General features: G+C 37.0%; 1 protein-coding gene across 1 annotated transcript in view; it reads left to right on the top strand.

The window, feature by feature from the left end:
- The window catches only part of LOC306870701 (whirlin-like), a gene marked incomplete at both ends in the record, with an annotated part of 51,555 nt that overhangs the window by 20,254 nt on the left and 16,227 nt on the right, over positions 1 to 15,074 (top strand). The window contains 4 exons of the mRNA XM_079418126.1: positions 300 to 518; positions 3,663 to 3,788; positions 10,849 to 11,057; positions 12,914 to 12,953. Of these exons, the coding sequence (XP_079274252.1) occupies positions 300 to 518; positions 3,663 to 3,788; positions 10,849 to 11,057; positions 12,914 to 12,953 (594 nt within the window). The remainder of the gene's footprint in view (positions 1 to 299; positions 519 to 3,662; positions 3,789 to 10,848; positions 11,058 to 12,913; positions 12,954 to 15,074) is intronic.

Below are 15,074 nucleotides of genomic sequence, written 5' to 3'. Positions count from 1 at the left end.
AGTGACCTCTGGTGGTGAGTTAACGGAAGTTCATAGACCAGATTCATGACATATAAGACTATACAAGATCATCGTCTTTCGACACACCCCAACAAGGGGAGGTTATCACTGGGCAGACAGCACGTTGCCTTTTACATCAATTGGGCTGTCTTGTTGAGCGCAGTGGCACTGAGAACATTATATTTCACACACTTTAAGCTCTTTTATTTTCCAAATATAATAGGATTAGTCCAACGAATCGTTCGGTTTGTAATGCGTACCGAAACAAAAGCCGATCGTACATCTTTTTCCCTTCACAGGTATTGAAAGGCTCTAAGAAGCTCTCCATGTCGGTCTGTTCTATGGGACGGATCCCAGGTGGTTACATGACCAATCACGTGTACACATGGGTGGACCCTCAGGGCCGCAGTGTGTCCCCACCACCAGATTTGGTGGAGCAGCATGGCTTAGGAGGAAGACACTCGGATATCCAGCAACATGGCCACACACACATTCGGCACGAGGGTGCTGAGAAGAAGGTGAGTGTAAATGGCCGCTCATGTTGACCGATTGAGTGGAACGTACTGTAAGCCATTTAAAATTCAGGGTGATGTTGTAAAGTACTAAACATCTGTGGCTTTTCCCTCTACATGTTGTGTTACTCAGTTTATTCATATTTAAAATGACAGCTCTAACGAGTGTAGAAATGATTGTAATGCCTCAGTGATTCCTTTCTGCTAACTACAAACCAGCTCTGCAGGGTTTTTTTTTCTCTGTAGGTGCATTAACACACACACACACACACACACACACACGCATGTTGGTTTTTGTGGTTTATGGGGACTCTCCATAGGCGTAATGGTTTTTATATTGAACAAACTGTGTGTTCTATTGCCCTACACCAACCCTACACCTAAACTTAGCCCTCACAGGAGACTTTGTGCATTTTTCAAAAAAACACCATTTAGTATGTTTTTTAAGCCTTTTGAATTATGGGGACATAGGCAGTGTCCTCATAAACCACCTTCATATTGTAATACCTCTGTCATACCCATGTCATTATACAAATTTGTGTCCTCATAAGCCACATAAACATGCACACGCATACATCAACGTTGCCCACTATGTCCTCTCACACCTTCATCCCATATTCTGCCTCTTCAGCTAAAAACACCCAAAGGACAGCAGTCACCAATCACAACACTGTTGACAACGTCTGAAAAGCCCTAAACAGTTGCCACTAAATGTACTAAATACAACACCTGTCAGTGACTCACAAATTTAAAAATGTATCATGAGAGGTTTATATTGCATATCTAAAGGTTCCTTTCCATATGGAAGAGTTTTGGCCATGTGGCATCACATATGTGTAATACTCACCAGAAAAGCCAGAAAAGAGAAAATAAGTAAAAAAAAAAAAAAAGTGGAGAAAAATCACAGCTAATTAAAACCAGCTAAATAATCATATTGTTAGAGATATATATTTTATGTATATTTAATAATAATATTAAATAATAATATATATTTTTTTAAATAATGCTAAATAAATTTGACTTAATCCACGACAGATGCAGACCTTATTTTGGACCTTAAAGGGATAGTTTACCCGAAAATGAACATTTTGTTATCATTTACTCACTCTCGTGTTGTTCCAAACCTGCAGGAGTTTCTTTCTTCGTGTTGAACATAAAAGAAGGTATTTCGAAGAATGCTGGTAATCAAACAGTTGATGGTCCCCATTGACTTCTATAGTATTTCTTTCCCTATATGGAAGTCAATTGGGACACCAACTGTTTGGTTCTTCAAAATTCTGCAAAATATCTTTTGTGTTCAGCATAAGTAAGAAACTTATACAGGTTTGGAGCGACATGGTTAAGTAAATGATCACAAAATGTTAATTTTTTGGGTGAGCTATTCCTTCAACTGCCTATAAAACCTATAATGTCATAAATCACAGAGATTTTAACTCATAATAACTGTCTAAACTTCAGACACTGGTTAATTCAACAGCAAAAACTGTTTGTTTCTTCAGATTTGATTATGGATGACTCAAGGTAGCCCTAATTACAAGCACTGACAGTGATCTATTTGTTTTGGATGGAGGCAGTGGAGCATGTTAGCTGCAGAGATTCTTTAGCAGGGGTCTGTGCTGTTTTGGCTTGGATGTGGGGCTGCTGAAAGATTATTTCAGGCATGCTTTGGGCCCAGCTCACCTGAAATGCTCTCTATGTCAATGTGATTGATATGACCCATTTGAACTATCATCTGAGTTCAGATGAACTAGCCAAATCCATATTACCCATTTATCACACTATGTGTAATGCATGAGGAATGAATAAGGATGTTTGTGTACTGAATTGTGTAGACACATGTACATTTGTGTTTAATAATATTGGTATTTTAGTGCTGTATGCAGAGCTGACATTTAAGGTCATGAGACACTTTGAATTCTTTGTAGATCCTGCCAACAAGCAGTACATTACATCAGTGTAACCAATCAGACAAAACTACGAGGGATTGTGAAACGCGCATGACTCTGTAAGAGGTCAGAAAGTGGCTGCTTCATTACGCTACAAACAGAAACAGAATGTACGCTCGTAGTTAGTCTGAATAATGCTGATGAGAATCATATCTGAATGAGAACTAATGAAACATAATCACATCAAACCCACAGTCAAGCCCATAGAGAGATGATAAACAGCTTTAATTGATTTGTTGGTAAATGTTCATCAGGGTTTAGTGGTTGGTTGTGCTGCATTCCAGACTTGAATCTTATTGCTATTTCATTCAGGTCGAACATCACTAGAATCCTGATGGGTGGGTGAGTCAGTTTTTAGTCACCTCCTCTTCATTGCCTCAGCATTTTCCTTTAGTATTAGGGCATCCATAACTGATGAGAGAAATGAAGTGTGCAACCACAGTCTCAACTAGGGGGTAAATATCCCACCCGCTAACCAATAATCCAATGTGTTTTACATGTTTTGTACAGATTTTGTTCAATTCACTTATGTTCCAGGTTTAAACTTTTTATGCACTTGTTATTTGAGAAGATAATGAAAATATTAAACATTTTCCAGACATACCTCTATATTCACTAGTGGACATTGTTAGTGAAAATATATATAGGCTACTGTATAAGTAACATTGTGAAAAGCATTTTACAAGACTTTTTCACAGGGGCCAAAGTGTCTAAAGTTAATGAAACTAATAAATGTATCCAATTACAAGAGATTACAGATGGGAAAAAAGTAAAGAAAAAATTATTTAAATTAAACATATAGCATAAATGATACATTTGTTAATGCAGCCATATTCTAGTGACAATGAAAGAGTGCAAAGCTGAGTTTGGAATCTAAGATGAATCTAGAAATATGTAGCTGTGATTTATGCATTGAATTCAACAAAAACTCCACCATTATCGGCAGGTTTTGAAACACTTGTGGCAGACGTCACAGCTGTTTTTCATTTCATTTGTATAAAGCTGAACTTTTTGACACTTTCAACTCTTTCTTAGCTATCAATCCCAAAGTTTCCCCTGGGAACCTATTGCTCAGCTGGGGAATGAATTGGACGTGTACTGTTAGATTGCTTTAGGAGTTGCGCTGTTGTGAAGACTTGTTAATGAATACATAAACAAGTGAGATGAGCATGATAATATACAAATGTATGTGTTCTTTCCCAAGGTGAATATCTCACTGGATGATGGGCGATCTCTGGGTTTGATGATCCGTGGAGGTGCTGAGTATGCTCTGGGCATTTATATCACCGGAGTGGACCGAGGGTCTGCTGCAGAGTACAGCGGACTAAAGGTAAAATATCTTGAGTCAACATTTGAGAACTTAACTTGACAAATATTAGACTATTTGAGAGCCTACTATGACTTTAATACAATTATTTGTGCCTCGACTCAGACGTGAGACGATTGCTTGAGACAAGTCCTTATTTCAATCAAAATCTTTTTTGATGGGAGCAGTGTGCAGTGATTTGTTAATAAGGTTGCTAGAAGGCATCAGTCAATCAGTGATTCAGTCAGTCAGTGATTCATCAATAATGTCTTTGAAAACAGCTCACTTACTGGGTGAAAAATTTACATGCCATCTAACATCTGACAGGAAAGTTAATCATGTTTGAAACTGCAAGTCATTGTGTTTTGACTGGAAGTATTCTTCATATGTTCGCTTAAAACAAACATAAATTGTTTCAGACATGTTGACATCTGATTTTATTTTTTGGAAAAGCCACAAGTAGCCAAAAGTGTTGCTGGCGTTCGGCATAACTGCATTTCGTGTGTCTAATTAAATTTGCGGTGTGAGTATATTGGTTGAGGTGGCCTCTGCCAAACGGGAAGATGTAGAAACAAAGCAACACTAAATCCAAAGCTGGCCTCATAAAAGATTGAGCGAGCTCTTAACATTTTGGCATCAATCCATGGACAAAAAGATGAAAGATGTTTCCTCTTTCTCCATTCAGCTGGAGAATGGGCCGGGTAGGCTTTTTGGAAAATATCACAAGCCTGAGTCTTCATCATAGCAGCAGTCTGCTTTAAACTGTTGAGATGAATTGTTTTGTTCGTAATAATCAACTCTTTGTGTTTTTATTTTGTTTATTTTACATGATATTACCAGTCTTCTTTCTCAGTTTCTGTCTCTCTTTGTAACCTTATGTGCTTGACTTATTCGTTATTATTCGGCCCCACCAGAGACAGATAAATATTTTACCTTTTTGGTAATACAGCTCCGTGCTTCTGCATGTTCACAACCATCCATTTGTATTCTCACCGCATTGCTGCATGGCAAAAATATGAACAAAAGGGTCGATTTGTAATCTTCTCATGCCAGGGCTGATGTTTACTTGTGCTGGTGATAAAAAGTCAGACATTTCATTTCAGGATAGTGAAACAACACAACATTGAGACGGTTTTGTTGAACGTATTCTGGATCAGGATGGCAGTGTAAGGAGATCTGGTGTATCTGCACTGAAATGACAAGAATCACTCATCTGAACACAGAAACGTAAAGATTTTGGAAAGGGAGGACAGATGGTTATAGATCAACAGAGTCAAGGTTTGGTTGGGTGTTAGTTGCAGCTCTGGTGGTAGATGCTGCAGCTACACCAGTTGGTTGCAGACAACTTCTTTCTCCACTACTAGCCATTCAACAATTACATATACTCTGATATTTCATTGTATTATAGGCCTGGTAAATGTTTTACCAGTGCCCAATTTCTTTTGGAGTGCTCTTAATAGCTCAAAATGGACTGTTGGAGATGCTTTTCTTTGTCTGCTGTCTCTAACGTCACAGCTCAGGATAGTTGCAAGTAGCTTGGACTGTATTTTTGTTGTGCCATTAGCTGATCGTGACATTTTTTTCACTGTTGCTTTATCTCTAGAGCAGAGTTTTTAAAATCATGTACAGTATATGGACCCCCAGAAAGCTTATTATTATTATTATTATTATTATTATTATCAGTAGTAGTAGTATATATTTCTTACTGTTATGGTTTCATTCTGCTTTCATGATCAGTGCAGTATACAAACTTGCTTATTTTATTTAGTAAGCAGTATGTTTATCTTTAAATAATAATATTAAATAATAGTATAATATTGAATAATTAAATAATAGTATGATATTTTATTGTCTGTTTTTTCAGTGTAAATGGCTATACCGATATATACTATGTACTGCTATTTTTTTTTTCAACCCAGGCTCATTCGAAGTACGTGCCTCTAAATACATTTCTGCAACACTGTTATTACGTACCTTACTGCACGTTTCGAGGCAGTTTCAAATAGAAACGTCCAGTGGCGCTAAAATGCGGTTTCAATGCGTTACCCTGGTAAGTATTTGTTACGTTGATATAGGCACGTATTGCTGTGTTTATATTACATTGCTTCAGGTACGTATTGCGGAGGTTCATAATTCAAATATCTGAGGAGTGTCGCTAAAAGTTAATGCTCTATCGTGTTGGAAATATCCTCTACACCAGAGGTCTTCAACCCTACTCCTGGGGACCCACTCTCCTGGAAAGTTTATTTCCAACCAGCTTAAGCACACCTGCCTGCAATTTTCAAGCAGTCTTGAGGAGCTTGATTGGCCACTTCAGGTGTGTTTGATTAGGGTTGTAGCTAAACTCTTCAGGATAGTGGGTCCTCAGGAACAGGGTCGAAGACCTCTGCTCTACACCAACACAACCCTAAACCTACCCGATAGTGTTAACAAATGCACAAGTGATATAAAAACACATTTGTTGATGCAGCTGTGCTATTTTACTTCCTTATGGGGATTTTAGTTGTTTCGTGGGGTTCGTACCGGAGCTCGAGTGCAATATCGTATCACGTGAGCTACAGAGCAAATCCTATGAATCTCTATATGTGACAACACATTCAAAAGTATCAGTTTTTAAATCTCGGAGCATGTTAAAATTGTTTTGAATTCATAACATAATATTCCTCAAATAATTTAAAAATTAGAAAATTAGGCTTTAATAATCAAAACTGTGGATGTGCAAATCAGACATAATTTTTTTTACTGCCACTAGTGTTCATTTCAATTGGAAACTGCATCGATTTGTAGTTACGTTTTTTGAGTTTTACATAAATGTAGGCAGAGGCACATATTTTCAATGAGCATATGTTGTTTTTTTATATTGTAGCAAGTAGAGGGGAGGCGCCTCATTCCACACTGGAAACATTCAATTTATGTCACATTTATACATTTGCCTTTTATAAACACTTTTATCTGAAGCCACTTGCATTGCATTCCGTGTATACATTTTACACGTAGTACCTGCTGTGCCACAACTTCAATAGATGTAACTACTTTAAAGAAAGTCCACCTTGCAGGCAGCAGACTGTGTGGTAAGAGAACATTTGTTTGTGATTATTGTATGACTTATGAAAGATTAAAACCAGTTTTAGGCTGATATTATTAGCTTATACAAAAAGAGCTCTTGCATAATGTAGACGTACAAAAAACATTGCATACACACTTGCACTTACCACATACTATGAAAGTCACTGAAACTTCAACCTCCATATTGCAGCTTTCCCAGAAATGACTTGGAAAAGGTCCCACTTTTTTCTGTTTAATTGCATATTGCAATTATCAGCCCCAATAATCACGAGTCTTTCCTTGCGATGGATTTGAACCTTACTGTATTACAAGAACACATAAATCTACTTAGCTCAACAGTGTTCTGCTGGACGCACAACTGTTGCTGTTCATTTTGCTCTGTCTATAATTGTTTGGGTTTTAGTGCTTCTTCCTCTCATCAGTGGACCAGAGGTTCCACTCAAGAACTCAAGCAATGAAAGGATGCTAGACACACTTACCATGAACTATATGCTTAATTAAAATTTAAAAAGCTATGGGAATCAGAGGCAAATGTTTTTGTGTCTTAATAAAAAGATGTGGAATTTGGAATTTGTGCGAATTTATGTGGAATTTATGCGACTTGCAGTACAATGACGATCTATATATATTTTCATGTACAAACATACATTTTACTGTTTGAAAAAAATATATTTAGCATGATATTACAAAGGCAACATGTTGTTTTTAAAATTTAAATAATAAGATTTAAATCATTATAAATAATAATTACTTATGTTGACAGCACATCTTGTTATACCCACTTTTATATAAATATTTAGCTATTTATTTAATACAGTAAAAACCATAGTATTGTGAAATATGATTACAATTAAAAATCAGGATTCTTTGATGATTAGAAATTTCAGAAAAGCAGTCGTTTGAAATAGAATATTTTTTGTAAGATATAATGTATAATATAAAGTATAATGTCATTTTGACATTTTTAATACATCAATTTAATACATCCTTGCCTATAATATGTGTGTGTGTGTGTGTGTGTTTGTGTGTGTGTGTGTGTGTGTGTGTGTGTGTGTGTGTGTGTGTGTGTGTGTGTGTGTGTGTGTGTGTGTGTGTGTGAAGAACAAAGCAGTTTTCCTCAGTGAAGACCACATTTTCCACAAAGTTTTGGATCCTCCTACTAGCTCTTTTTTAGTTAGAGCTTCTGGGAAAACTCCTGGCCTTTGAACTCATTCCATAATTCCTTTCTTTTGAACCACATTTCCCTTCAAGCAGCCACCCCCAACATTTCCCAAAAACTCTTTCCCTGTCTGCTGAACTCAGAGCCATGTAGATTAAACTTTCAGCTGCGCTGGAGGTAATACTGACTGATGGCTCGGCATCTGTCCCATCTGCGTAGCTCAACACTGGGCCTAATTAATGTCCGTTCCCCTCGGAGATGAGCTGGGCTCACCTGGATCTGTGGCAGACGTCCGTCAGACACATTTATCTGTGCCTCACTACTGCCGGTGTCCAGTGCAACTGTAGCTGACAGATGGATGTGCGAGGCCCGAGCAGTATGTTTGCATATTTAAGGAGTGGGCCTGAAGCCTGCCTGTTGTATAATAACTTTGTCTGAGTCTTTTATATTTGTTTCATTTAGACCCACCTGGAGAACACAAAGAGACAGCCAGAGGCGGCCAGGGATGGAAATAGAGCTACAAAATGACCTAGTGAGAAGCCTCACAAGAGCTTATATGGGTCATGTCTATGTCCGGCATAGTTATTGCTCCTTAAGGTGTTTCAGTCTTGATTTGGGACTGACCCAAGCTCTCATAATAAGTCACATATGAAAATCCCATTTGTGTAGAGGGATTTATTAGAGTACATAAAGGAGGACGAAGCAAGATTAAGCTTGTTTGATTTTAATGGACACATGGTTGCTATATATATATAACACATAGACTGGCCCTGAAAAATATGTCTGAATTGTTGCATTTTCTGAGACATTTTTGGAATTTTATCCAACTTATCTTAAGGTAATTTTTAGTGGATGTATATAGTAGGTTCACACACAGTAGGTGATGTACCAGATTTATAATAATTATATACATTTTAATTATTTTCTATTCTTTTTGTTTTAAAAAGTGTTTATGCTTTATTTTTAAATAAGTGTGACTGTTTAAGGTTTGGTTATTGATTTAGTCTCTAAAAAGTATTTTAAAGCAGAACTTAAGCTGGTGTAAGATTTATTATTATTATTAATTATTGTTATTATTATTAATAGTAATTATTGTTATATATATATATTTTTTTTAATTTGGCTTAAGTGTCTAAATACATTTTAATGCACACTGGGTGTGTATAGTTAACATTCCATTGCACTGTTGTCATATTTTAGTGTTGTTTACGGTCTAAGTCCATTCTGGTAATGTATACGAACAAGTAACGCATGTCTCATTGTGTTTATTTTAAAATTTTGCCCTCTCAGGTGTTTAACAATACTGCATTTGCTTTCATACATTTGTGTGCTAAATGTTTAATGTTAGTGTTGATTGTCCTCAAAGGATTAATAAAGCATGTAGTCATGTAGAGGGCTATTAGAGGAGAGTGGGATGGAGGGTGGAGAAAATGGTGTTATGGTGCAGAGGGTGGAATAGAGGGAAAAGAATAGAGGGATGCAGAGCGCAGCAGAGCGTTGGAGGGTGTGATAAAGGTGAGGAAAGGTTGGTAGAAGAATGCCAGTGGTTTTCTTTCTGTAAGTAAATGAAGGAACCTTGAGTTCCTGCAGCTTATAAATCAGCCTCTCTCGCTCTCCGTCTCTCTCTCTCTCTCTCTCTCTCTCTGTCTTTCTTTCACTATCCCTCTCTCTCTACACCAGTGAGTTATAGTGCGTTCTGGCTGCTGACTCCACTGCATGAAGAACGTTTGCACAGAGAGAAAACAGACAGACATCGATAACTAATCTCTCTTTATTATTTCTCCTTTGCTGAGGAGAACAAAAGGAGGAATGGAAAAGTTTTGGTTTGCACCAGTGATCGAAGAAATGTTGGGCAAACAAAAATCATGTTATGTCAATAATTACATTTTTTTTTCAGTGAATATCCAAGGTATTTTTTCAAGGAGGGTCTAAAAGAGGGACAATCTCCTCTTCAATTTGAACAGTGGTTTGCTGTTTCCTCCTCACTGTTAAAATCCTGGGCCTTTCTGTTTTGGTTCTTTCTCATTTCACAGAACATCCATCCATCATTTAGAATTTTTCTTGCTTAGACAAAAGCGGGCAGGGTATTTATTTTATAGACTTGATGAAAAAAGTCAGGATGAGTTTTAATACATCGCAGCCTTGAAATACTCGAAATATGCTGTAAAACAATAGAAGAATTTACACTGAACAGTTACAGAAATAATGTGTTTAGTGCTTGCTTTATCCCTGAAATGGAATCATTACCCTTATATACAGTATTGCAGCCTCATCCGTCTGTATATAGCTCAAACATGAACATTTTGTCATTATTCCCATGTAACAAACGAAGAGAATGTTCAAGGATGTTTATTCAGCTTTTTTTCCTCATACAGTTGTTCATAGTGACCCCATCTTTAAGTCACCACAAAAATAACAGTGTACAGGTTTGCAATGACATGAGGGTAAGTAAATAATGATAGAATTTAAACATTTGGGTAAACTATCCCTTTAATGGATTTATGAAACTGAATAATTTCCAGTGAATGCTCCTCTTTCTCTTCATTGTCTACTCTCTCATTTCCTGTCAGTCTGTTACTGAGGGAATTTGGAAACGGGACAGATGATATTCATAACTGTCTATCTGCCACACTTTGCAAATGCTCTGGCAATACAGATTAAATTATTTAATGTACAAATCACACTGAAGGGACAGCTTGTTTATCAGTTATCAGCCGTAATTGAAATCTCTACGTGTAAATTTGCTGGCAGCTCTTTCAAACAGGTTCCTGTGGTGCGTGGGCCCTGTGCTGTTGTGCCAGGCATTGTTGCATTTAATTTTGTCTCATTTGGAGTGACTCTCTGTCTCCATCTTTGTAGGTAGGGGATCAGATTCTGGAGGTCAATGGACGTAGCTTCCGGAGCATTTCTCATGACGAGGCTGTGCAGATCTTGAAGAATTCCCGCCACATGCTGATGACTATAAAGGACGTGGGGCGGCTGCCTCATGCACGCACTGTGGTGGATGAAACCAAATGGATTCCCAGTGCACAGATCGCTGAAAGCTCAGCCAATAGCAACACCCTGAGGTAAAGCTTCAATACAGTTTTTCCAAAAGGAAACATATGAGTTTTTCTTTTAGAGAGCTGGAGTTCTCATCTGACCTCTTTCTTTCAGAGCTCAGGTTCTCAGTTGTGATTCATTTGAAATATGTCATTCATACGCCACCAAAATGGAATTTTATCAACAAATAGATTTGCAAAATATGACACTGTTGTTGTGTTGGGCTGTTTGGGCTGAAAAAGCGCCATGTTTTGATAGAGCCACACTTGATGTACAGTATGAAATTTTTCAGAAACGTTTCTCCCAAAATTTCTTAGGAGAAATAAATGGCATCAAGAAAGACATACTGTAAATGAGACCGTTGTTGATGGCATTGACCAGATACTGTAATGTGCTTTTGTAAGAATTTGAATAAAAATGTTTGAGTCATATTTTTGAAAGCTCTTCTGCAACTTTAATAGAGATGTGAGATTACTTGATTTTCTCAGGATTTTACCCATATAATCTTGTGCCGTTCAAACAATGTAGATATATAAAAGAATGGGAATTTTCTTTGCTATGTATGCCAAAACCTTGGATTTTCTTTGATTTGAGTTGAGCTGCTTTCTTCTCTTTCTTTCACCTTCCTTTCGTTAGAAATGTAATAAAGCGCTGTAATATACAGTATGATTGGTGGAAAAAAGTCTCAATTTGTGATTGCATGTCAGGAGGTAAAATAACAAACAATGAGACCATTTGCTTCTGCATGATGAAATCTCATTTTAGTAGGTGATTATGAAATAAAATAATTAGATCTAACAATGTTTAATGATCCTTTACCTAATGTAATTTAGGAAAATTAATTCATTTTTTTCCATTACTGTAATAGCTCCAGCTTTCCTCTGAAATTCAGCTGTGGTCCAGCTCTTTTACTAAATTATTCTCAGGTCAGTGAATCTAGTCATACAGATAGTGGGTTTGGAAAAAAGTTTCTAAATATAGCAGTGAGACGATTTTAAAGCTAGATGCAGATGCTATTGTTAGATGACGTGCCTTAGGCAGTGATGGTTGAAATATATGTATGACATGCTAGTGGAATGACAGTAGCACTATGACTCACAGCAGGAATTTCGTCTCTGTTGCTCTCTCAATGGCCCAAATGGAAATGGGCTGATTGGGATCTCTGGAGGGTGTGCTAATTTCTAACGTGCTCCCCTGGAAATCCAGCAAGGTGCCTTTTAGTTCCATGCTTCATTAGTGTTGTCTTCTAAGATGCATTTTGATTACTTTCTTTTGTATCCACTATATAAGTAAGTCAGTCTCATGACTAGGGCGCACTGTATGATATGGAAATCAAATATTAATTAAAGTACAATGTATAGCCAGTCGACCATCACAAAAAAATCCATTCAGAGTGATCAAGACCTTAATATGAAGCGTAACGCTTATTATAAGGTACTTGCCAAATAAATTGCTACTTGCACATTAAATATTGATTTGAAATTTTACTGCTTATAAAGCTTCTCCTAAGAAAAATAGTATGCTATAATAGAAAACCAGTTTGCTTAACAATGAGATGAAACTGTACTGGTATGACAATATTAATTATTAATCTCCATTCTGAGTTACAGGTTTTTTCCCCTGTTGACTAACCTTTTTGATTCACAATATGAAACCAATTAGTTATTCTTTTGTTGATATAAAAAGAGCAACCATGGAGTGATATGTGAGATGTGAAAGTGTGGTGCTAACTGTTAAATATCTGACTACTTAATGACTCTGAGAGATTGACCAATCAGAAACAAGTATTGCAGAGGGTCTTGTCATAATAAAAGTTGTTATTTTATGCACTATTCATTTTCTTCATTCCATTTTACTTAACAAAATCTTTCTCTCCTTACAGTGTTTTGCCTGTTGATGTTGGAGCAGGAAGTCCAGGAAAGGTAAGGTACAAAAATGCAATTTACTAATGCAAACCTGTTTGAATTGTTTGCATTTCATTCAAGCATCCAGGGTTAATGTTCTATTTAATATGCCATTTTATGGTTTTCCTTTCAAGTAATGAGTCTGAGAAATAAGAATACAAAAACTGATATTAAGGTCAGTGTGATATTGAAAATAGCAATGTATTGGTTCCACATCATATTCCTTTGGTGTCTACCCACAGATCAAAGCAATCAAGCTTTTTAGTGTGCAAATTGAATAAACACTGCTATCTCCGAGTAAACACACTCTGTGTGTGTGTGTGTGCGTGTGTGTGTGTGCATTGTGCCTATGGCTGCTAACGGTGTCTGCCACACATTGCATGGTCTATTGTCTTTGGAGGTTTTATCTGATGGTTGATAAAGGATTGTCTTTGCACATATGTAAGGCTGTGATCTCTGCCTAACTCGCTCACATCACTCTATTACTGAGTGCAAAGGACAGCTCTGAGCTGGGAGACATCAAACTGCTCTGATTGTGTGAAGCGTCTGTCTCATCTGCTGAAGGCAGGGAGGACCACTTGCATCCTGCTGGGAAAATCAAAGCTCTCTTAGGGTTTGAGTGGCCTTCTCTGAGCTGTGGAGCACACATGATGTTTATCCACATGGTTGGAGTTATATTTTATCCAGGGTGACTAAAGAATGGTTAAAGGACCTTGTGGAAGAGAAGGTGACAGGGAAATTGCTGCATATGACACTTTTTGTGTGATTGTCACTTAGTTCAATCTTCCACCCCAAAAATGAGCTTTTGAAGTGAATGGCTTTCTTTACCGGAAATGATTATGGATTTGATGGCAGGAGCTTATGTGTCCTTACCTTCTCTTGTAACAGTCTCATATTCCATTTCCTATGCTGCGCATTCCAAGACCTGTCAGAGGACTTTGGCACAAGAGCAGGATTTCTGATACCCATTTATGTTCAAGGTGACCTACTGGATTGACAAGCATCTTCACTGAAGTAGTATTATAAACATATAGAGGGATGAGCCATTATCTGCAGCAGAGAAATAGAGGTGTCACTCAAGAGACCTGGGAATACAGTCACACAGCAGTGATGTTAAACAGCGATAAACTAAAAAGTAGGTTCTTCACAGTCATATTATGCTTATAGTTGAGCATATTACATTATGCTGTGGAGGAAGGTGGTTGCCTTTTTAGGGTTCTCGTGGTCATGGAAAGCCTGAAATATCTGGGAAATTTTAAACTAGCTATAGGCCTTATTAATAAATGTCAACATATTAATAAATTAATATAAAAAATAAAAAAGAAACTCTTATAGTAAAATCTTGGAGGTAGTCATGGCAAATTATGTAATGAATATATTTTTTTCTGGCTATGCTCAGCAGTAAAGTATTTAATTATTTAGTATTTTTTAACCAGTATTTTTACCTTGGTCAAAAAGCTGTAGAGAGCCTGTTCAGTGGCTTTAAATAGACAAAAAAAATCATTATTTATTCAACCTCATGTATAAGCTTATTTCCTCCATGGAAAAAAAATGTAAAACATAATTGTGACATTTTATCTTACAATTCTGACTTTATATCTTGCAATTCTGACTTTTTTTCTGAATTTTTAGATGCGTGACCTGACCGCATGCACATGCAGAATTGTAAGGGGAAGGAAGTTGGCTAAAATATGAAATATGTCATTCCAGACTTCATTTATTCTGTTGAACACAAAAGACGATATTTGAACAATGTTGGCAACCAAATAGCTTTAGTGATCATTAGCAAATACACAATTTTCATATTTGTGTGAATGATCCTGTTAACTGTGTGATATGAGCTGTTATTTTCTGTAGCTTTTGTAGTCAGGTATATCCCTTGTGAGATTTTTGAAGACATTGGTAGAAAGATGTGTTTTTTTATGTGTTTTTAGAGGTTTTACTGTATTCATATTAATCCTGCATTTCATTATCAAGCCAGACAGTTATTAGTGTATCACATCAAAAATGTGCAGTGTTGTTTTGTCAGGAAAGAAAAGAGAACCAATTTGGAACTCGCAAATCAAGCACCATGGCTCATTGTATCTGAGCACCCACACTAACCACTAAGCCACTGCTCTGACTCATGCGCACTGTTAA

The sequence above is a fragment of the Barbus barbus genome, assembly GCF_936440315.1.
Source record: "Barbus barbus genome assembly, chromosome: 6".
NCBI classification, from domain to species: Eukaryota; Metazoa; Chordata; class Actinopteri; order Cypriniformes; family Cyprinidae; genus Barbus; species Barbus barbus.
This window is presented reverse-complemented; position numbering and strand designations above follow the sequence as displayed.